The following is a 25,558-nucleotide window of genomic DNA, read 5'->3' as shown; positions in this document are numbered from 1 at the left end:
AATTTAAAAGTTATGCAGAATGCGGCAGTTTGTCACTCATTTCACTGTTTATGGTGTCATATCTCCTGAAATGTGACAGATAGGTGATTCTTAGACCGACAGCAAGTGTTAGCTGACAGTAAGGAGTATGCGTACCGAGCTTCGTTGAAACCAGTGTGGTGGTTTAAGAGGAGATTTTTACACTGAAGATCCGAAGAAACTGATACACCTGCCTAATATCGTGTAGGGCCCCCGCGAGCACGCAGAAGTGCCGCAACACGACGTGGCATGGACTCGACTAATGTCTGAAGCAGTGCTGCAGGGAAGTGACAGCATGAATCCTGCAGGGCTGTCCATAAATCCGTAAGAGTACGACGGGGTGGTGATCTCTTTTGAACAACATGTTGGAAGGCATCCCAGATATTCACAATAATGTTCAGGTCTAGGGAGTTTGGTGGCTAGCGGAAGTATTTATACTCAGAAGAGTGTTTCTGGAGCCACGCTGTAGCAATTCTGGATGTGTGGAGTGTCGCAGTGCCCTGCTGGAATTGTCCAAATCCGTTGGGATCCACAGTGGACGTGAATGGATGCAGGTATGAGATAGGATGTTTTCACACGTGTCACCTGTCTGAGTCGTATCTAGACGTAACAAGGGTCCCGTATCACTCCACTGCATACGCCCCAGACCATTACAGAGCCTCCACCAGCTTGAACAGTCCCCTGCTGATATGACGTTCACAGCAGAGATCTCAGTACACTAGTGAACCCTACCAGCATTGCCCTGCTGGAACTGTCTTACTTGCTGAGGAAGCCGGCATCACCAGGGTGTTCATTTTGCAAATTTTCTATTAGAAACGGAAACAAAAGATCATCTATGTGCGTAGTGTAATATAGAAAAAAAATCATTTCCAGGTATCCGTGAAAATACCTCTGAAGCTATGAAACAGCCGTACAACGAAATATGCACAATGTACAAGTGTATGAGTATAGCTGCTTCGAGTCTCCACAATGTGATTTTATAGACGTCTCTATGGTAATGGCTCTTGATAGCTCTAAAAACGGCTATTGTTTTCGCTTACAGCCATCTGCGCCTAGGAGTCGAAAGCTATCAAAAATGCTGCTAAGTTCAGGCGTTTCCTTAAGTTGATTCGACCGTAGGAGTGTCTTAGTAGTAGAGAATAAATTTATTAGAACTTCACGCGTGACGTTTTCATGCATCCCATTGTTTATGACGTCATATCTGTTGAACTATGTGTTGCTCAATGATGTATGACGTTCACAGCAAAGAGCTCAGTACACTAGTGAACCCTTCCAGCATTGCCCTGCTGGAATTGTCCAAATCCGTTGGGATACACAGCGGACGTGAGTGGATGCATGTGATCAGAAATGATTCATACGCACGTGTCACCTGTTTGAGTCGTATCTATACGTATCAGCGGTCCCATATCACTCCACTGCATACGCCCCAGACCATTACAGAGCCTCCACCAGCTTGAACAGTCACCTGCTTATATGACGTTCTCAGCAGAGATCTCAGTACACTCATGAACCCTTCCACCATTGCCCTGCTGGAACTGTCCAAATCCGCCGGGATGCACAGTGGACATGAATGGATGCAGGTATCAGACAGGATGCTTACGCACGTGTCACCTGCCTGAGTCGTATCTAGATGTATCAGCGGTCCCATATCACTCCACTGTACACGCCCCAGACCATTTCAGAGCCTCCACTAGCTCGAACAGTCACCTGCTGATATGGCGTTCATAGCAGAGATCTCAGTACGCTAGTGATCCCTCATTGAGTGTCGTTGAATGCGTGACGTAGACAGGGCGAGGCTAAACTCGACAGCTCTCATTTGTGACTCCAACTGCGGAAGCTGGCGCGCGCTCTGCACTGACCCTGGTGACGACGATGGCGGTGGGCACTGCGCCCTTCTCGACGTCGACGGCGGCGGCGGCGGCCGGCAGCGCCAGGGGCGGCGGGTGGGCGGCGGGCCGCAGGTGCCAGCGCACGGGCTGCAGCAGGGCGGCGCCGGCCACCGAGTGCAGCGCGATGCCGCCCAGCACCAGCACGGCCCCGCGGAACTGGAACTCGGCCAGCAGCAGCTGCACCGCCTGCGGCATCAGCATCATGCCCACCGCAGTGCCCGCCATTGACAGCCCGATCGCCTGCCCGCGGTACTTGCTGAAGTAGTAGTTGAGCGACACGAACGTCGACGACCACGCGAAGCCCACGCCCAGTCCTGCGAGCAAACATTAGCGAGCTGCTTAAAAAAAGGAAAAAAAACTGCCACACGTGGCATTTAGTGGGGATTCAATATTTTTCTTAATTTATGACCAGTTTTGAGCTTGATGGATTGCTATACAGGGTGTTACAAAAAGGTACGGCCAAACTTTTAGGAAACATTCCTCACACACAAAGAACGAAAATATGTTACGTGGACATGCGTCCGGAAACGCTTACTTTCCATGTTAGAGCTCATTTTATTACTTCTCTTCAAATCACATTAATCATGGAATGGAAACACACAGCAACAGAACGTACCAGTGTGACTTCAAACATTTTGTAACAGGAAATGTTCAAAATGTCCTCCGTTAGCGAGGATACGTGCATCCACCCTCCGTCGCATGGGTCCCTGATGCGCTGATGCAGCTCTGGAGAATGGCGTCTTGTATCACAGCCGTCCACAATACGAACACGAAGAGTCTCTACATTTGGTACCTGGGTTGCGTAGACAAGAGCTTTCAAATGCCCCCATAAATGAAAGTCAAGAGGGTTGAGGTCAGGAGAGCGTGGAGGCCATGGAATTGGTCCGCCTCTACCAATCCATCGGTCACCGAATCTGTTGTTGAGAAGCGTACGAACACTTTGACTGAAATGTGCAGGAGCTCCATCGTGCATGGACCACATGTTGTGTCGTACTTGTAAAGGCACATGTTCTAGCAGCACAGGTAGAGTATCCCGTACGAAATCATGATAACGTGCTCCATTGAGCGTAGGTGGAAGAACATGGGGCCCAATCAAGACATCATCAACAATGCCTGCCCAAACGTTCACAGAAAATCTATGTTGATGATGTGATGGCACAATTGCGTGCGGATCCTCGTCAGCGCACAAATGTTGATTGTGTTAATTTTCAATTTGATCACGTTGGAATGAAACCTCATCCATAAAGAGAACATTTGCACTGAAATGAGGATTGACACATTGTTGGATGAACCATTCGCAGATGAGTACCCGTGGAGGCCAATCAGCTGCTGATAGTGCCTGCACACGCTGTACATGGTACGGAAACAACTGGTTCTCCCGTAGCACTCTCCATACAGTGACGTGGTCAACGTTACCTTGTGCAGCAGCAGCTTCTCTGACGCTGACATTAGGGTTATCGTCAACTGCACGAAGAATTGCCTCGTCCATTGCAGGTGTCCTCGTCGTTTTAGGTCTTCCCCAGTCGCAAGTCATAGGCTGGAATGTTCCGTGCTCCCTAAGACGCCGATCAATTGCTTCGAACGTCTACCTGTCGGGACACTTTCGTTCTGGAAATCTGTCTCGATACAAACGTACCGCACCACGGCTATTGAACCATGCTAATCCATACATCAAATGGGCATCTGCCAACTCCGCATTTATAAACATTGCACTGACTGCAAAACTACGTTCGTGATGAACACTAACCTGTTGATGCTACGTACTGATGTGCTTCATGCTAGTACTGTAGAGCAATGAGTCGCATGTCAACACAAGTACCAAAGTCAACATTACCTTCCTTCAATTGGGCCAACTGGCGGTGAATAGAGGAAGTACAGTACATACTGACGAAACTAAAATGAGCTCTAACATGGAAATTAAGCGTTTCCGGACACATGTCCACATAAAATATTTTCTTTATTTGTGTGTGAGGAATGTTTCCTAAAAGTCTGGCCGTACCTTTTTGTAACACTCTGTATATGCGTAATGACAAACTCTATGACCGCTACGGTCGCAGGTTCGAATCCTGCCTCGGGCATGGATGTGTATGATGTCCTTAGGTTAGTTAGGTTTAAGTAGTTCTAAGAGCTAGGGGACTGATGACCACAGCAGTTAAGTCCCATAGTGCTCAGAGCCATTTGAAACTCTATGACTTGAAAATGGTGTAAAAGGTCGAAAGCTGGCTCGTAATTAAATAAACATCAGTACAGTCAAATGGCGGTGTGTTCATTTAAAAATGATTCTATGACTCTTGCTCAGCAACATCAAAAACAGGTTAACAATAAATACGAGGGCATTCGAGCTCTGAGGTCTCCGATCTTCTACGGACTTGGAGCAGACAGAAAAGACGCATTCCTTCTGTGTGGTACCGTCCAGAGATTATGGTGTGACACAAAAGTCGTTAGTGAGGGCTCGCTGCAATCCGCATTGATGTACGGAAGGCGCTCCTGAACACCACGCCTCCCCTCTCAGCAATAGCAGCTTCCTGACACTGATGTCAATATAGAACCGAGCACGCAAGAGCCCAACCCAACTTCGAGACCTCAGCTACAGCAGTCTATGTCAACATGTTCAAATGTGTGAATTCCTAAGGGACCAAACTGCTTAGGTCATCGGTCCCTAGACTTACACACTACTTATGCTAAGAACAACAGACACACCAATGCCCTAGGGAGGACTCGGACCTCCGGAGGGGGGGCCACGCAATCCGTGACATGACGCCTCAAACCGCGCGGCCACTCCGAGCGGCAGTCTACGTCATCTCGTAGGATAATTACAGTTACAGTTTCTCATGAATTTTACTTTTGCAAACGTCAAACATTGTACGAGGGCTATTGAGAAAGTAAGATCCGATCAGTCGCGAAAAGGAAACCACAGTGAAAAACCTGACGGAACTTTGCACAGATGTCTTCGGCAATGTCTCTTGTAAGTCTGTCGATCGCGTCACATCACTCTTTACAGTTCTGAGCGCACGGTGAGCGTGTAAAGATGCCTAGACAAGTAGTGTCTCCTGCCAAGTATGGAAATGGATATGAGCGTTTGGCGTCATTGGTCGGGAGGCCCCTTGTCTACATCTACATCTACATCTACATTGATACTCCGCAAGCCACCCAACGGTGTGTGGCGGAGGGCACTTTACGTGCCACTGTCATTACCTCCCTTTCCTGTTCCAGTCGCGTATGGTTCGCGGGAAGAACGACTGTCTGAAAGCCTCCGTGCGCGCTCTAATCTCTCTAATTTTACATTCGTGATCTCCTCGGGAAGTATAAGTAGGGGGAAGCAATATATTCGATACCTCATCCAGAAACGCACCCTCTCGAAACCTGGCGAGCAAGCTACACCGCGATGCAGAGCGCCTCTCTTGCAGAGTCTGCCACTTGAGTTTATTAAACATCTCCGTAACGCTATCACGGTTACCAAATAACCCAGTGACGAAACGCGCCGCTCTTCTTTGGATCTTCTCTATCTCCTCCGTCAACCCGACCTGGTACGGATCCCACACTGATGAGCAATACTCAAGTATAGGTCGAACGAGTGTTTTGTAAGCCACCTCCTTTGTTGATGGACTACATTTTCTAAGCACTCTCCCAATGAATCTCAACCTGGTACCCGCCTTACCAACAATTAGTTTTATATGATCATTCCACTTCAAATCGTTCCGTACGCATACTCCCAGATACTTTACAGAAGTAACTGCTACCAGTGTTTGTTCCGCTATCATATAATCATACAATAAAGGATCCTTCTTTCTATGTATTCGCAATACATTACATTTGTCTATGTTAAGGGTCAGTTGCCACTCCCTGCACCAAGTGCCTATCCGCTGCAGATCTTCCTGTATTTCGCTACAATTTTCTAATGCAGCAACTTCTCTGTATACTACAGCATCATCCGCGAAAAGCCGCATGGAACTTCCGACACAATCTACTAAGTCATTTATATATATTGTGAAAAGCAATGGTCCCATAACACTCCCCTGTGGCACGCCAGAGGTTACTTTAACGTCTGTAGACGTCTCTCCATTGATAACAACATGCTGTGTTCTGTTTGCTAAAAACTCTTCAATCCAGCCACACAGCTGGTCTGATATTCCGTAGGCTCTTACTTTGTTTATCAGGCGACAGTGCGGAACTGTATCGAACGCCTTCCGGAAGTCAAGAAAAATAGCATCTACCTGGGAGCCTGTATCTAATATTTTCTGGGTCTCATGAACAAATAAGGCGAGTTGGGTCTCACACGATCGCTGTTTCCGGAATCCATGTTGATTCCTACATAGTAGATTCTGGGTTTCCAGAAATGACATGATACGCGAGCAAAAAACATGTTCTAAAATTCTACAAGAGATCGACGTAAGAGATATAGGTCTATAGTTTTGCGCATCTGCTCGACGACCCTTCTTGAAGACTGGGACTATCTGTGCTCTTTTCCAATCATTTGGAACCCTCCGTTCCTCTAGAGACTTGCGGTACACGGCTGTTAGAAGGGGGGCAAGTTCTTTCGCGTACTCTGTGTAGAATCGAATTGGTATCCCGTCAGGTCCAGTGGACTTTCCTCTATTGAGTGATTCCAGTTGCTTTTCTATTCCTTGGACACTTATTTCGATGTCAGCCATTTTTTCGTTTGTGCGAGGATTTAGAGAAGGAACTGCAGTGCGGTCTTCCTCTGTGAAACAGCTTTGGAAAAAGGTGTTTAGTATTTCAGCTTTACGCGAGTCATCCTCTGTTTCAATGCCATCATCATCCCGTAGTGTCTGGATATGCTGTTTCGAGCCACTTACTGATTTAACGTAAGACCAGAACTTCCTAGGATTTTCTGTCAAGTCGGTACATAGAATTTTACTTTCGAATTCAATGAACGCTTCACGCATAGCCCTCCTTACGCTAACTTTGACATCGTTTAGCTTCTGTTTGTCTGAGAGGTTTTGGCTGCGTTTAAACTTGGAGTGGAGCTCTCTTTGCTTTCGCAGTAGTTTCCTAACTTTGTTGTTGTACCACGGTGGGTTTTTCCCGTCCCTCACAGTTTTACTCGGCACGTACCTGTCTAAAACGCATTTTACGATTGCCTTGAACTTTTTCCATAAACACTCAACATTGTCAGTGTCGGAACAGAAATTTTCGTTTTGATCTGTTAGGTAGTCTGAAATCTGCCTTCTATTACTCTTGCTAAACAGATAAACCTTCCTCCCTTTTTTTATATTCCTATTAACTTCCATATTCAGGGATGCTGCAACGGCCTTATGATCACTGATTCCCTGCTCTGTACATACAGATTCGAAAAGTTCGGGTCTGTTTGTTATCAGTAGGTCCAATATGTTATCTCCACGAGTCGGTTCTCTGTTTAATTGCTCGAGGTAATTTTCGGATAGTGCACTCAGTATAATGTCACTCGATGCTCTGTCCCTACCACCCGTCCTAAACATCTGAGTGTCCCAGTCTATATCTGGTAAATTGAAATCTCCACCTAAGACTATAACATGCTGAGAAAATTTATGTGAAATGTATTCCAAATTTTCTCTCAGTTGTTCTGCCACTAATGCTGCTGAGTCGGGAGGTCGGTAAAAGGAGCCAATTATTAACCTAGTTCGGTTGTCTAGTGTAACCTCCACCCATAATAATTCACAGGAACTATCCACTTCTACTTCACTACAGGATAAACTACTACTTGTGGGGCAGGTCCGGCCGCCTTGGTGCAGGTCTTATTACATTCGACGCCACATTGGACGACCTGCGCGTCGGATGGGGATGAAAGGATGACGAAAACCGCACAACACCCAGTCCCTGAGCGGAGAAAATCCTCGACCCACCTGGGAATCGAACCCGGGCCAGTGGGACGGCAATCCGTCACGCTGACCACTCAGCTATCGGTGCGGACTCCTGCCAAGTATGTGTGCTTGCAACAGATTTCGCCTGATGTTATGCGACCCACATAACATAATTGTCATGCGTATCCTTCTTAATGACAATTCTCGGCCGTACACTTCAAGGGCAGTGAGGACGCTCCTGCAGCGTTTTTGATCGAAAGTGTTTGGTCACCCACCATACAGACCGGATGTGCCTCTCTCACATTTTCATCTCTGCTCGCATGAAACGAGCTATGAACACAACATTTTGGCATAGGCAACGAACTGTGGACAAGCTTAGAGAAATGGCGAAATGCACAGGCGGCTGCCTTCTATGACGAGGATATTGGGAAGTTGCTACAACGCTAAATATCTAAGTTGAAGCAGTGCCTATGTAGTTGGAAGGTGTAGCTAGCTGTTGCTGCTAAAACATTTTTGATTTTCACAGCAGTTTCCATTTCGAGACCGACTGGACCCTCTAATGGTACTTTGACTACCGCGCCTCCGCCAATACAAAGATATAATTCACGATCGCGCACGCAGAAGAGCGCTGCGACAGCGACCGACTTTTATAAATAATTTTGTTCTTTTTTTTACTTTTGCGTAGGTGTTTGTTTTTTAACAACTAATTGATGACTCTCTCTCTCTCTCTTCTCTTCAAACGAAAGACGTATGTTTTTCGCCGCTGTGTTGAATGTGCTTTTGGGTGGAAATTAAAATTATATTACAAAACGAGGTTGTTCCAATAGTGATTCGAGGTGGTTATCGCCAAATTTGTAAATTGATCATGACAGCGCAAACTTGAAGAAGTTTTCAACAGACGGAGAAAAGTGAAAGACGGGTCGTCCTACAAGAGAAATTAGGAGGACAGCCATGAAGACTATATTGTAATTAGTACTGCGTTTCTAACAAGGTTATAAGGTAAATTTCAATTAGTTTCTGATGCTATTTCCGTACAGTCGCTTTTTGTAGTGTTGCCGACCCGGTCTGCCATGCACGGTCAAATTACAGCACTATCTCAATCAATAATACGAAGTCCGCCTTATCCGTAACTTATTCCATCAAAATTCAAAACCCAATCAGATTTTCTATTTTATATTTTCCGCGGCAGAACCCCGAGGAAAGGAGACACTACAAACTTACTTTCCGAACAGCCCTCGTACCTCGAGAAAACAGTTTGTTAATAAGTGCATCGAGTGATGCTCCATAGTAATGGCAGTTGTAAATTATTAAGTAATCCTACGGAAAAGAACTGTGTCTGAGTTAAGTAAATCTTTATTCATTTATGTAGAGAAGTGAAGGAATATTTCATACGTTCTAGTGATGAACCTACTCCCAAAGCAATCAGAGAACCCACAGTTACTACCGGACGAAAGTAATTTCGTCTAGTCACAACATTCTGTATTTGTGACCCACTTGACACGTGGTACACGTCTCGCTTATCGAACGCGATGTACAACAGTTTCGACAAAGATTAACTCTAATGTGCCGAATCAACTCCGGACATAGTCGTCGATAAACGGCAGGCGAGAAACGGGCTGACCCAGTAACCCGAGCTAGTATGTGGAATAGGCAAGAGTTGTCGTACGTGATGCGGCCAGAGTGTAGGTAATAGCATCGAGCGAGGAAACACGTGAGCCTGCCCGAGCCTCGCTGTGCTGGCATAGCTATGCGCCTCTGGACACCATAGACTGTCGTCACGTGACCCACTTCGGCTCCAGAGGTTGTATCCATCGCCTGGACTGCCTCTCACGTACACTACTGGCCATTAAAATTGCTACACCAAGAAGAAATGCAGACGATAAACGGGTATTCACTAAACAAATATATTATACTAGAACTGACATGTGATTACATTTTCAGGCAATTTGGGTGCATAGATCCTGAGAAATCAGTACCCAAAACAATCACCTCTGGCCGTAATAACGGCCTTGATACGCCTGGGCATTGGGTCAAACAGTGCTTGGATGGCGTGTACAGGTACAGCTGCCCATACAGCTTCAACACGATACCACAGTTCATCAAGAGTAGTGACTGGCGTATTGTGACGAGCCAGTTGCTCGGCCACCATTGACCAGTCGTTTTCATTTGGTGAGAGATCTGGAGAATGTGCTGGCCAGGGAAGCAGTTGAACATTTTCTGTATCCGCAAAGGCCCGTACAGGCCCTGCAACATGCGGTCGTGCACTATCCTGCTGAATGTAGGGTTTCACAGGGATCGAATGGAGGGTAGAGCCACGGACCGTAACACATCTGAAATGTAACGTCCACTGTTCATAGTACCGTCAATGCGAATAAGAGGTGACAGAGACGTGTAACCAATGGCAACCCATACCATTACGCCGGGTGATACGCCAGAATGGCGATGACGAATACACGCTTCCAATGTGCGTTCACCGCGATGTCACCAAACACGGATGCGACCATCATGATGCTGTAAACAGAACCTGGATTCATGCGAAAAAATGACGTTTTGCCATTCGTGCACCCAGGTTCGTTGTGGAGAACACCATCGCAGGGGCTCCTATCTGTGATGCAGCGTCAAGGGTAACCGCAGCCATGGTCTCCGAGCTGATAGTCCACGCTGCTGCAAACTTCGTCGAACTGTTCGTGCAGATGCTTGTTGTCTTGTAAACGTCCCCACCTGTTGACTCAGGGATCGAGACGTGGCTACACGATCCGTTACAGTCATGCAGATAAGATGCCTGTCACCTCGACTGCTAGTGATACGAGGCCGTTGGGATCCAGCACGGCGGTCCGTATTACCCTCCTGAACCCACTGATTATGCTAACAGTCATTGGATCTCGACCAACGCGAGCAACAATGTCGCGATACGATAGTCCGCAATCGCGATAGGCTACTATCCTGCCTTTATCAAAGTCGGAAACGTGATGGTACGTATTTCTCCTCCTTAGACGAGGCATGACAACAACGTTTCACCAGGAAACGCCGGTCAACTGCCGTTTGTGTATGAGAAATCGTTTGGAATCTTTCCTCATGTCAGCACGTTGTAGGTGTCGCCACCGGCGCCAACCTTGTGTGAATGCTCTGAAAAGCTAATCATTTGCATATCACAGCATCTTCTTCCTGCCGGTTGAACGTCGCGTCTGTAGCACGTCATCTTCGAGGTGTAGCAATTTCAGTGGCTAGTAGTGTATATTGCAGACACAGATGACACCACTACACGGTACACAAAACTCTAGCGCACCCCTGGTCGAACAGTGCACCGGTCGCACCCGTGCCTAGCGCTCTGAGTTCAACAGGGAATGGAGATGAGGGGTGAGAAGGAACAGGAAGAGGCTGCAATCAGACGCCGCTGGATCAAGCAGTCGCCTCGTCAGACGCCAAGCACTTTGATAGCAAGGATACTTGTGTTACATTAAATTTCTATTCTGCATTAGGAATACGATGGCGTCTGCGCCATTGCCCAAAAAAGCAAAAAAGTCCAGGTGTCGCATCATTCAATGCAGAAAGGAAATTCTTTACTTTTCGCATCGTTTGAAGGCGATGCAGACTACTTAATATGCCACACGCTATTATGAGATGGAAAAACACTCACTGGAACATCATTACAACACAGCCACAAGACGATGTGACACCCTTGTCTTCTGACGAATGAGACTGAGTGCAGGATGAAGTGAAGGTGGCTATTAGGGAAGAACTGAATTCGGGGAAAGTAGAGTTGTGCCAAATCTTTTATGGTCGGCATGAACTATTATTTCAATTCATTACGTCTCTTAATTTAAGGAGAGAATCATTTGGTAACGTACAGGGTGACAGTTACTAAACTATATAAAATAAAATCGTGATAACTTTTGAACGATTTGCGTTAGGACGTTCAAACTATACGGGTGGCCGCGGGGCGTGATGGCAATTACTATGCGCATGCATGGTTTAGTTTACTGACGAAGTCCACTTTCATTTGGATAGGTTCACGAATAAACAAAATTGGCGCATTTGAGGGACTGAAAATCCGCATTTCGCGATCGTGAAGTCTCTTCACTCTCAACGGGTGACTGTGTGGTGTGTAATGTCCAGGCCGGCCGGAGTGGCCGAGCGGTTCTAGGCGCTACAGTCTGGAGCCACGCGACGGCTACTGTCGTAGGTTCGAATCCTGCCTCGGACATTGATGTCTGTGATGTACTTAGGTTAGTTAGGTTTAAGTAGTTCTAAGTTCTAGGGGACTGATGACCTCAGAAGTTAAGTCCCATAGTGCTCAGAGTCATTTGTAATGTCCAGTCACGGTATAATGGTTCAAATGGCTCTGAGCACTATGGGATTCAACTTCTGAGGTCATTAGTCCCCTAGAACTTAGATCTAGTAAAACCTAACTAACCTAAGGACATCACACACATCCATGCCCGAGGCAGGATTCGAACCTGCGACCGTAGCGATCTCGCACGGAATAATCGGTGCGATATTCTTTGATAGCACGGTGACTACCGAACGGTACTTGAAGGTTTCTGAAGATGATTTCATCCCCCATTATCCAAAGTTACCCTGATTTCCACAGGATGTGGTTCATGCAAGACGGAGTTCGACCCCATCGAAGCAGGAGAGTGTTTGATGTTCTGGAGGAGCACTTTTTGGGACCGCATTCTGCCTCTGGGGTACCCAGGGGCCGCTGGCATGGGCCTCGGTTGGCCGCCATATTCTCCGCATCTGAACACATGCTACTGCTTTTTGTGGGGCTATATCAAAGACAAGGTATACATCGATAACCCCAAAACCATTGCCGAGCTGAGAACAGCCGTTCAGGAGGCCATCGACAACATCGATGTTCAGACACTTCCGCGGGTCATGCAGAATTTCGCTATTCGTCTGTGTCACATCATCGGCAATGATGGCAATGATGGCAGGCATATCGAACAGATCATAACCTAAATCTGAATATTTGTAGTGACGTTTACATGTTGAATAAAGTGAGTGCACGCCGAAGTTTGTAAATAATTTACCTTTTTTCAAATAGTTACCCTGTATATATCACCCTGTATATGGCGGACCATATTGATGCTCTCAGACAAAAATTAATGCAGTCGAAAGTTCAGCTTCAAGTTCGTGACATGGCACAGTTGTGGACAAAACGAACGAGACCCCTCACCTTTTCGTTATGCTGATCCGCACAGCTTTAAAGTCTGCTGCACAGCATAACAGGCAAGGCGACGAAGTGCTGCCAACATACTATGCACAGGTGTGAAATTGAAAAACTGTCCGAACTTTGTCAGACTGTTTTCAATCGTGTGTAAGGCTATATTAATGGTGATTAGTGTGTTAAACACAACACGTAAATATAAGATATAAATGAAACAACAAACGCTAATTAGTATGAACTGGACAAATAAAAATGAATTTCAGCTTATCGAGATAACATAAGTGTTTTAGTAAGACGAGGTACCCCAGACAGTTACAAATTAGCAAAATATTATGCGCATTCGGCCGCGAAAAGGTCTGTGTCAACCTTCAGACCAATCATACTGGACTACCGTTGCTGACCTATCAAGAAAATGTGCAAATTTAGCAATGCGTGAAGATTCATAACGAAATTCAGTTAAAAAACATTCATTGCCACACTTAAGTCAATTCAATTATTGATAGAAGCGGAAAAGTAGGCAAGAGTTTCATATTGACATCCACAGGGCGCCAGTACAGAACACAGATAACAATAAAACGTACCGAGGGCCCAAGAATTTCTTACAATTGCTTTACTGATAGTCTATCAGCCTCCATCGACATTAGAACCGAAAATAAACCAGACCTCCCTTGCAGTAGCAAATACCTTTCACTACACTAGCAGACAACCCAGGCAAACAGCCCTCTATTATTACCCCAGATATGAATAAGCCACCAATTTCAAATGAAAATTGCAAAATGTTCTGCAGTTTCTGTTGCATAAAGCATTCTCGACTCAAAAACATGAATTTTCTACCTTTATGTCAACGCTTATGTGACAATCATTTAGGATGTTTATCGAAATAACAAAATACTGTTATTAGCGAGTAAATTTAATAGGATAATTCTGCACCACCCCAGGAAATAAACTGCGACATAGCTGCAAAACGTGTTATACAATGTTTCGAGTTCTCCATTAGACTCGGCAGAGCCTGAAAACGTTCATTAGCCCAAGTGTTTCTTAAGCTAGCTAGCAATGGGAATGCTCGCACTTCTAAAACGCGGTGGCATTAATACTGGGGTCTGAATTACCACATGTATCGGCAAATGGATTTTATTTGCATTCCTGTAAATGTGATTTGGATCGGAAGCGTAGCTACGAGTAATATGCTGATGTATCGACTGCAAATAGGATATTTCGAATAAAGAGTAGGAGGAATTATTTATGCAGCCGTCATCTTCAGTAACTGTCGTAGGTATTTTCGTGGTTAGGATTTCGTCACCTAAATCGGTAAAAATGGAACCCTACTAGTCTCACTTTCTTGACCGTCTATCTGTCTACCCAACCCTTAAAACCAGTTTACCTCGAGTACGGGTAGACATAATAAGCCGAAATGTATCGCACTTCCTGCGGTATACGGTCCCTTGGTGGTGTAAAAAAGTGAGCTCCTATGTCAACGCAATCTAAAGATATGGCCGTTTATGTAAAGAAAACTTACGCGAAAGGTCAAAGAATGGCTCTAAGAACTATGCGACAAAACTACTTATGTAGTCAGTCCCCTAGACCTAGAACTACTGAACCTACAAAACCTAACACATATCCGTACCCGGGGAAGGATTCGAACTGACCGCGCAAGCAGTCGCGCAGTCCGCGATATGACGCCTTTGAACGCACGGCTAACCCGCGCCGGCAAGCTATTAATATCATCTGGTGTTGCTAAAAAGTTATTCACTTCTGGTGAATGATTTTCTGCGTAGTTCACTTAAGATAGAATAACTAAAATATAGGCGCTGCAGTCTGGAACCGCAAGACCGCTACGGTCGCAGGTTCGAATCCTGCCTCGGGCATGGATGTTTGTGATGTCTTTAGGTTAGTTAGGTTTAACTAGTTCTAAGTTCTAGGGGACTAATGACCTCATCAGTTGAGTCCCATAGTGCTCAGAGCCATTTTGAACTAAAATATATTTGATGTTACGGAAGAGGAAGGACGCCTAATTCGTTTCCCATTGTCTTTATTTATGATGTTAGATTCGCAATCTGAGCATACGTACTATCCATAACCGCATTTTAGCGCCAAATCATAGTCACAGGTATGCGAATACAACAAGTTGGCTTATACTTGAGGTATTTCGTTTCCCACGATGCTGTGGCGTCTTCGAAGCGCGAGCTATCTCAGCACATCAGCTGAGCTAGTGTAATGGACAATGGGAACACGTAGAATACGTCTGACAACTATGTGACCATCGATTTACGTTCTTGAGTGGTTCATAATTTTGTTTGTAAAGCCACTCGATATTTTATGTCCTTTAAATTACATTTGCTACATGATTCGCCCTGAAGACGTAGGAAATGTGTATTATTTGGTTCAGGAAGCACGTTCCAAAAGAAATTGCTGCTTACAATGACATTTATGTTGCGTATTAGTCGTCTTATCCATCACATGGACAACGAGGATACTCTGTTTTGCTACAGTTGTTTCACAGCTTAGTGGTATTGTGTGTTGGTGGCGTTGCCAGTTTACATACTGCACATGTAACACACAATAAAAGTGTTGGACGCCTACAGTGACCAGTCTACTTGAAAAATGTTTGTTGTCATCGGAATTTATGTAACTTGCTCTTCGATTTCCAATCTGAGAGTTTGTGGAAAAATGTTTTACCTTACTAGTCCTAGTTTCAAATATTGTCTGACTGAGAAAACGTAGGCATGAAGGAGTCAGTGAAAGCAATTATTCGCTATTATGGCGAATCCACTGGACACTTGAATTCTCTGTATTGATTCTGAGAGTTTTGTTATTCCTCTTGTTATTTACTGTCTCAATGCCATCCGTGAGAATAAAATTAAAGGTAGTGGGATTAGGTTGGCTCTGAGCGCTATGGGACTTAACATCTATGGTCATCAGTCCCCTAGAACTTAGAACTACTTAAACCTAACTAACCTAAGGACAGCACACAACACCCAGCCATCACGAGGCAGAGAAAATCCCTGACCCCGCCGGGAATCGAACCCGGGAACCCGGACGTGGGAAGCGAGAACGCTACCGCACGACCACGAGATGCGGGCGGGATTAGGTTCCTGATCTATATACTGTGTATTAATATTCTGCGCTGCTACGTAAATTTTTTGGGGTTATATTCTTTACGTAAAACAGAGTATTCAGTCCTAGGATCGACGATAAACTTCCGACATACAATTACAGAATAGTGGCATATCGATTATGGCTCCTCACCATCAACAGTAGTTGTTACCCATAGTTTTGTATTTGCTGTTTGACCGTCGTCACCCTTTAGAGACCAACCTGATCTTTCCACAATGCCATTTTTTACTTGCTTCTTAATATGTCCTATAGCTACAGATTTGTTGAAAATATTAACTGTTAAATACGCTATTCCACAAAATGGCTCTAAGCACTATGGGACTTAACATCTGAGGTCATCAGTTCCCTAGACTTAGAACTACTTAAACTTAACTAACCTAAGGATATCACACACAGTCATGCCCGAGGCAGGATTCGAACCTGCGACCGTAGCAGCAGCCCGGTTCCGGACTGAAGTATTCCACAAATTAAAAACTTCCAGTTATTCTTTATATCTTGAAACTTATTGCCGTTCACTTTCAGTGAAGAAAAGATACGTAATAATAAAATGAAATTATAGGTTAGAGTCTCAAAGCGTGCTGTGAATGGTTAAAATGAAATGAACTAAAAGTCATCTCCTTGTCCAAAACACGTTACTGTTCCAGAGCAGTTCGGCACCTCTCAAAATTTTTTGCATCTCTGATGTTTAGCCACATGTGGGCAAATAGTGGGTCTCATGAAGCAGCACTGTTTAGCCGTCACAAAATAAAACCTAAAAAAATCAGTAAATAAAACTATTCTTCTACTGTTGCTCCGAATCGCATATACTAATGACCCTATGCTGCGACAACGACTCGAAGTCTATTGGGTATCTGATTTTTCTCTTCTTTTTCGGGCCTCCTTACCTCCCCTTCTAGCCCAACCTTCGCTCTCCAATTACGCCTTCATCGGCGAGCTTCTCCTCAATATTTTTCATTTGTCCTGAATTGATTTTTACCCTTCTTGCATATACACGTGTGCCATGTATTTTTTAGAGACTGCTTGAAGATATGTGAGTATTTCTTCTCTTACGAAATTAAATATTACATATCTTGTTGTGAATTAATTTGTTTGTCCAGATTCCACTTACTGCGTTTCCTTAAAATTATATAAAATATACATCTGTAAAAAAAAAGTAACTTGGAACATCTATTGCAGCTGATTGGTTAAGGGCTGAAAAAAAAAACACCTCTGCTGATGCTGCTTAGTATCGCGTATAGCCTCCTTCGGATTCTACAACGGCTCGAAATCTGTTGGTCATTGAGCCCACAACTCTAGCCACATAACTAGGAGATTCAAGTAACTCATTCCAAGCGTCATGAATCACATCAGAAAGCTGCCGGCGAGTCGACGTTGACTGTCCCTTTTCCCGTATTACTCTGACAATTTTTGCCCAAATATTCTCAATGGGAATCATGTCAGCTCCTTTAGGAGCCATTCCATTACAGTAATATTACTATGGTCGTCGAACCACCTCTTAAGCACACGTGCCATATGAAAGGCGAGCGATCTTGTTGGAACATGATCTGATCATCGCCAAATTTTGCTGTCACAGAAGGCAACATCACGTTCTCCAGAACTGATATGTAACTGCGCGCATCGAGCCTTCCTTCCACTTCCCACAGGAGCCCACACCCTTCGGCCGATATTCACGCCCATACCGTTACCGACTCCCTGCCACTCCTTCGGCAACTGTAAATATATTTTGGATTATACCTAGAACCTTTTGGCCGGTAAACAAGTAATTTTCCGGCTGATGCCATCGAGAAAACTTTTTCGTCCGTGAAAATCACTCGCCTCCAAAACTGGAGAGGTTTGTGGACATTTTCAGTAGCAAAAGTAAGGCTGGCTCCTCTGTGGGAAACAGTCAATGTCTCTTTCACAACAGCGCTTCTTGTTCTCAGTCCACCTTCCCTTAAGCGTCGAGTGACGGTCTTACTGCTAACATTGAGACCCAAAGTCTGCTGAATTTGTCGTGCGCTGACAAATGGGTGGTTCTCACTGAAACGGCGTATCTGCCGATCCTGAGTTGCTGTTTTTTTTAGGCGGCGGCCATGAGGCCTTCCATTTAGGTTAGCACTTTCTTTCTTTGGTCTAATCCACCTGGCTACCGTCAACTTGTGAAGACCCATAGTTCTTGCTATATAGCCATTTGAAAATCCCTCTGCAAGGAGTGCTATTATAGTGCCCCTGTCTGCCTCAGCCAGATGGGCCATTTAGCGTTGACTGAATGATTCGTCGCGATTAATATCTGTTGCGAAAACAGCGCTGAGCCACGACTGCAGCCACAACGCAATGGCCAAGTATGTGTAACACGGAAATCGATGGCATAAAAAGGAGTTCGCAAACCTGTACCCGTGTCATTACATAGTGGAGCAACTTAGAATCTGTAATTTTTCTCAGAAGGGACTGGTCCGCTCTTGTCATGTCTTATTCTGATAAATATTACATGAAATGAAATGTTTACGTTTTGCATATACGGCAGGCCTAACGCAAGAAACATTTCTGAAATATCTGAGGCAACCTAAAGAAAACTCCGTGAATTTTAGCTGTAGAAGGTTGCCTTATAAGAAGGAAAACGTGTTTATCCTCGCTCACCGTGTTTCCAAGCGGCGCAGTTTACTCTGAGGCATACATAGTTCTCGCCGGGCGTAAGAAGCGACTCGACTAACGAGGGGAACTCGCCAGGTGCCATACGTTGATTGTCCGGAAACTTTGCTCAGTGAAGGAAAGGGCGAACTAAGCGAACATGTGTTTCGGCTTATCTGCAGACACTCGACCGTTTTCGAGAAAACGACGGTCAAAGTTATCAACGCGCTGTTGCTGCAGTGTAGACACTTTTGGCGCCCGAGAATGCAATTGAAGCGGTGGCTCAGTGGCTACCGTCGTTCCTTCGTAACTTTGATTCTCTAGTTGGAGACCATACTGGTTTTTTATTATAATTTTTTCCTCCCTCTCTATCAGAATTATCTACGTATGTTTTTCCCAATTTATGTCGAAATAATGTTGTCGTTATTCGTCAGTTAACTTTCTGTGTAATTAATGAATTAAAAAGAAAATAAACGAATGAGAAAATAATGTGAAATATTTTTGAACCTCCTTACAGCCTGTAAGGTTGCAAGGACATTCACAAATATTTCACATAATTTTCTCATTCGTTTATTTTTTTAACTTCTTTCATTACACAGTAAATTAATTGACGAATAACGACAACATTGTTTCAACATAAATTTGAATAAACTTTCGTAGATAATTCAGAGAGTGGGGGATGGGGGGGGGGGGACAACCGGGTTTCGAACTCGCAGTGCAAAGTTCTGAAGTCGCGACGGTAGCCGCTGAGCCACCATTTCAAGTGAATCCTTACATGCTAGAAGGTATCTACACTATAACAATAGCGCATTGAAAACTTTGACCGTCGTTTTCTCAGAAGCGGTTGTGTGTATGCTGATAAGCCGAGACAGGTGTTCGCTTATTTTATGCTCTCTTTCACTGAGCGAAGTTTCAGCAAGATCGGGGTATGACACTTGGCGGGCCTCGTTAAGTGGCGTGCGTTGCGATTCAGTAGACAGAATGCGTCCACTTTCCTCGACTACTTATTGACATGTTTGGAAACTTTCGTTCTTGTAGTGGCAGTTTGCATTATGAGGGCTGGTTTTCCTGATAACGATCTACTAATGGACTTTGCTCCTAATTTACGTTACTGTGTAGTAGACCTATTGAAACGACTAGAACCAGAAATGTTTGTTTATTTGGATAGTCCGCTTCTTAGTTGCCATATTTCGCTATAATATTTTCCTTTATTTCAAAACGGCAACTTCAGATGACCACTGCAACTTGGTAACATCAGTAACAATTTAATGCTTTGAAACAGTACATGTGGTGTACGAGGAGTGTACTCTGTTGAATGAGCAATACATTAAACAATAATTAACTTTCGGTTACATGACAAAACACACATCGAAATAATGTCAGTTCATCTCAGTACCCCGTAAAACTTAAACTGGAACGATCACAAACATCCTTTGTGGGGAAGGCAAACGAAATACTGCGTTTCATTGGCCGCACACTAAAAATACGCAACATGTCTACTGTAACACTGCCTACACTTCATTTGTCCGTCTACTGCTATAGTATTCCTGCGCGATATGGGATCCTTGACAGACGTGATTGACGGTGCACGCCAAAAAGTCCAAGGAACGGTAGCACGATTTGTAATGTCACGAAATAGGAGCGAGAGGGTCCCAGATTTAATAAGCGAGTTGGGGTGACATCCATGAAAACAAAAGCGTTTTTCGTTGCCGCGAGATCTTTTGCGAAATTTCAATCACCAACATCTGTTCTGAATGCCAAAACATTATTTCCTCGGGAACTTGCACAGGAAGAAATGACCACAGTAATAATGTAATTCAGGGCTCGTAAGAAAATATTTAAGTGGTCCTTTTTCCCGCACGCTGTTAAAGAGTGGGACGGTAGAGAAATAGTCCGAAGGTGGTTCGATGAACCCACTGCCAGGCACATAAGTCTGGATTGCAAAGAATTGCTGTAGATGTAGTCATCTAGTTGTAACAACGAAATTATGTTGTAATTGCGACATGTGAGTTACATTTGATTTGAACAACGAAGCTGTTTGCTGTTTATTTATTTTTTGTTCATTATTTTCAGCCATAGACAAACACACAGGTGCGTTAAATTGATGCTGAAATAAAGTATCATGCATGGACCAAGAACAATAAATTCTTAACTACTTGTTATGGTACTGCAGTATCTGCCAGCGTCTTCAGAAGTGGATATCGCATACGACGTTTATAGGGTGTTTATAAACGGATATTGCAGACGACTTCCAACAAAATTTGAATGTAGCTTCTTAAAAGTTCCGTAATAAAACAATCTGAGTTGCTGGCTAATACAGTTCATCCTCACTAGACAGTATATATTATCATTATATATGAGGTGAAAAAGATTTCGCCGGGTGCGCTTCAGTCACGAACCGTTCTGCTGCTGCAGTCGCAGGTTGGAATCCTACCTCGGGCATGGATGTGTCTTAGGTTAGGTAGGTTTCAGTAGTTCTAGGTCTAGGGGACTCATGACCTAAGAAGTTTGGTCGCATAGTTCTTAGAGCCATTTGTTGTCCTTCCGCGTAAATTTTCTTTCCAAAAATTTCCGTATCTTTTAGATTGCGTTGACATAGAAGCTCACTTTTTTTCACCAAGGGACCGTATACCGCAGGATATGCGATACATTTCCGCTTATTATGTCTACCTATACGCGAAGTAAACGGGTTTTAAGGGTTGGGTAGACAGATAGACGGTCAAGAAAGTGTGACTAGTTGGGTTCCAGTTTTACTGATTTAGGTGACGAAATCCTAACCACGAAAATAGCTACGACAGTCACTGAAGATGAGGACCGCATAAATAATTCCCCCTACTCTTTATTCTAAATGTTCTCGTTGCAGGCGATACATTAGCGTATTACTCGTAGCCACGCTTCCGATCCATATCACGTTTACAGGAATGCAAATAAAATCTATTTGTCTATACACGTGGTAATTCAGATCCCAGTATTAATGCCACCGCGTTTTAGAAGTGCGAGCATTCCCATTGCCAGCTAGAAACAGTTCGGCTAATGAACATTTTCTAGCTCTGGCGAGTCTAATGGAGAATTCGCAACATTGTATAATACGTTTTGCAGCTATGTCGCAGTTTATTTCCTGGGGTGGTGCAGAATTATCCTACTAAATTTACTCGCTAATAACACTATTTTGTTATTGCCATTTTCATTGCGAAATTACCGGCTTATTCAAGTCTGGGGTAATAATAGAGGGCTGTTTGCCTGGGTTGTCTGCTAGCGTAGTGAAAGGTGTTTGCTACTGCAAGGGAGTTCCAGTTTGTTTTCGGTTCTAATCTCGATGGAGGCAGATAGACTATCAGTAAAGAAATTTCAACAAATTCTTGAGCCCCCAAATACGTTTTATTGCTACCTTTATTCTGTACTGGCGCCCTGTGGATGTCAATATGAAACTCTTGTAGAGTTTCATACTTGTTACTGCCTACTTTTTCCGTTTCTGTCAATAATTTAATTGACTTAAGTGTGGCACTGAATGATTTTTAACTGAATTTCGTTATGAATCTTCACGTATTGCTAAATTTGCACACTGTCATGGTAGGTCAGCAACGGTAATCCAGTATGATTGGTCTGAAGGTTGACACAGACCTTTTCGCGGCCGAATGCGAATAATATTTTGCTAATTCGTAACTGTCTGGGGTACCTCGTCTTACTAAAAAAACTTATCTCGATAAGCTGAAATTCATTTTTATTAGTGCAGTTCATACTAATTAGCGTTTGTTGTTTCATTTATATCTTATATTTACGTGTTGTGTTTAACACACTAATCACCATTAATATAGCCTTACACACGATTGAACAGTCTGACAAAGTTCTGATAGCTTTTCAGTTTCACGCCTGTGCATAGTATGTTGGCAGCACTTCTTCGCCTTGCCTGTTATGCTGTGCAGCAGACTTTAAAGCCGTGCGGATCAGCATAACGAAAAGGTGAGGGGTCTCGCTCGTTTTGTCCACGACTGTACATTTCCCGAAACTCAAGGCAGTCAAGTGAGTCGCTGTGTTTCAGTAATTGAAACAAATATGTCGAGTTCTCAATGAAATTTCAAGACCTTGCGTGACTGAAGCCCGATTTCGATTTATTTCTCAGACCGTACTCGCTTTTAGTTGAAACTACCTACCTCATTGCTTCCAACTTGAGCTGATATCCATACAGAGCAGCCGGCCGAAGTGGCCGCGCGGTTCTGGCGCTGCGGTCTGGAACCGCGAGACCGCTACGGTCGCAGGTTCGAATCCTGCCTCGGGCATGGATGTGTGTAATGTCCTTAGGTTAGTTAGGTTTAACTAGTTCTAAGTTCTAGGGGACTAATGACCTCAGCAGTTGAGTCCCATAGTGCTCAGAGCCATTTTGAACCATACAGAGCATCACCCGGTCCAACGAGCTGTTCATCAAGTCCAGGAGTTTTTTCCACTTTCATATAAACCCCACATTCAATGTCCTCGACTGCGCAGACAAGTCGCTAAAGTCAATTCAGTGTCTGCTTCAACATGGCGTCTGCGAAAATTTTTTTATGTTATGAAACTGACAAAATGCTGCCAACCTTGAAGTTTAACAGATATTAAACTGTGTAACGTCATGTGTTTGACTGTCTTCCGAAGCACAGCCAGATATCCTAAACTCGATAGGTGTTTAACTTTATAAACATCACAGATTAGTGTTAAAAGCCTGTACAGAAAGCTTGTTGTAGTTCTGCTCGCCGTATTAGCATTATTTAATGTGCTCATTTAATTAATTAATAACATTAATGTTTTAACAGCAAACTAAGATTGTGAAAATAAACAGTAGCGATAATATCGTACTTGTAATAGTATTCTGCCATATTCGCCTCTTAGTAGTCGCACTGTGTTGCAGACACGTGTTCCTAAATTTCCCAGCATGTGTAACCTTCATCATGTAACGGTCTCAGTCACACACCTGCTCAAAATGGCGCAGCGAGGGGGGAAACCGGGGCGCCGAGCAGCAGAAATGGGAACATTTTCGTAACAAGAACATCGGATAACCATTAGTTTTCTCCCCGAGTGTTGTGTGACACCCACAGGAATTCATCGCCAGCTGATTCGGACGAGCGGTGATATCGTCACGAATGTACATAAGTGGGTAGTAACTTCGTGTGACAGTGAACCAAAACAGTCTCGAACAAATCAGTGAAAAACCGGTCTAGATCACGATGGTACTTTATTAAAATGACGGTTTCGGCCTATACTTAGGCCATATTCAGCAAGAAGCTGACGATGCGTACAACAAACAGTTGACCAATAGAGTCGTTTCAGAGACTGAGGTTAACTGGCTGTTGTACGCATCGTCAACTTCAGCTGATGGTGTTGTCTGAAGATGGTCTAAGTATAGGCCGAAACCGGTCATTTTAACAAAGTACCATCTCGTTCTAGACCGTTTTTTCACTGATTTTATATACATTACAAGACCGCTGCCTCCCGAAAATGTTACCAAAAATTTTGCAAAAGAGCCTCGGCCTCGCAGCAGGGGGTCCCACATCATGGTCACACGAGTCGAAACAGCTCTTTTGAAGGATTACCAATCGAGTGTGAAAGGTATCGCTTCCATGGTGAGCACTCCTTCGGGATCTGTGCACACAATCCTCCATTACGACCTCAAAATGTGGGAAGTCTCCTACCGGTGGGTGCCACGAAAGCTGACGGACGGTTGCAAGAATGTGCGCCTGGAAATTAGCCAGGCGATGTTGTCACATGATGATGGCATGAATGGGGCTCTTTTTTCATCAGTTATGATAATGGATGAGACATAGATACCGTTGTCAATCTTGAAACGAAGGGTCAGTCAGCTCAGTGGAAGCACACAGATTTATCACATTAAAAAAGATTTCGGGTAAGGACTAGTGTTGCAAAATATGATGAACGTTTTTTGGGAGAGTGATGGCTTAATATGAACTCATTGTGTTCCAAAGGGCAAAGGACGCTCCAGTGACCGGTGCAAGATACAAAGATGTTTGATGAACTAGCTCCTTCGAGGATTGCGAGTATACTGTCGGAAAGCGCTGCAGTTGTGCTGGTTCACCAAGACAATTCACCAGCGCTCAGGGGGAACATATGCAGAAGTTTCTTCGTGAACACTGCCTTCAAGTAGTTTTTCATGCTCCTTACTCATCTGGACCTGCTCCTAGCCTCTATCCGAAGACAGTCGTCGCACATTCTTCACACATGCCATTATTCCATCAACGTAGTCAAAATAGACTCCTAAACAACCGGTCGCAATGACCGTGGAATTATGTCGTCGATGTTGTGGAATGTGTGTATATGACTGCAGGGAGATTGCGTTTAGAACTCTATTTTCTGAAAAAATTCATCCTAATTCCAGAAAATGTTATGCAGTTGTCTGTATATCATACAAAATTTTCTCGGTGTTCTAACCGTCTAAAACGAGATACAAATACAGATTTCGGAGGTACTCGTCATCTGCTGCGTCGGGAAGTGACTGACTGGCCTGAAAATTAGCCACGGCATAGCCTAATACTCATATAACAAGAATCATCCAGAATGTAAATACGAGCTGTGAAAGCTTGCATTGAATTACGACACAAGTGTAGTCAGATATTTAAAAATTTATGTGGTGTAATTGTGTTGCAGACTGCATAAATTTGGTCAACATGTACCAGAGGAGTAAGAACGATTGTGTTGCCACGTGAGCATCTGACGAGCTGTCAGCAGCAGCCTGATGGTCCTCATTTTGTGAAGATGTCTTCTACATAAAGCCTAAACTGGCCATTAATTAAATATTATTGCTATCTAGACCAGGGCTTCCCAACGTGTGGTCCGCGGACCCCTTAGGGGTCCGCCGGCTCTTTCTAGGGGTCCGCAGCCCTCCTTCACCAAATCGTGTAAAATAATGAGTAAAATTATTGAATAAAAACGTGAAAATTAAATTCATCACTATTTCTTTTCGTGTGAAAAAC

At 44.2% G+C, this 25,558-nt stretch overlaps 1 protein-coding gene across 1 annotated transcript in view; it reads right to left on the bottom strand.

The window, feature by feature from the left end:
• LOC124606447 (monocarboxylate transporter 5-like) overlaps positions 1 to 25,558 on the bottom strand; it is a 420,878-nt gene that overhangs the window by 67,214 nt on the left and 328,106 nt on the right. The window contains exon 4 of the mRNA XM_047138429.1: positions 1,996 to 2,221. Within this exon, the coding sequence (XP_046994385.1) occupies positions 1,996 to 2,221 (226 nt within the window). The remainder of the gene's footprint in view (positions 1 to 1,995; positions 2,222 to 25,558) is intronic.

This window comes from Schistocerca americana, chromosome 3, assembly GCF_021461395.2.
Source record: "Schistocerca americana isolate TAMUIC-IGC-003095 chromosome 3, iqSchAmer2.1, whole genome shotgun sequence".
NCBI classification, from domain to species: Eukaryota; Metazoa; Arthropoda; class Insecta; order Orthoptera; family Acrididae; genus Schistocerca; species Schistocerca americana.
The sequence above is the reverse complement of the archived record's forward strand: the minus strand, read 5'-3'. Positions and strand labels throughout refer to the sequence as shown.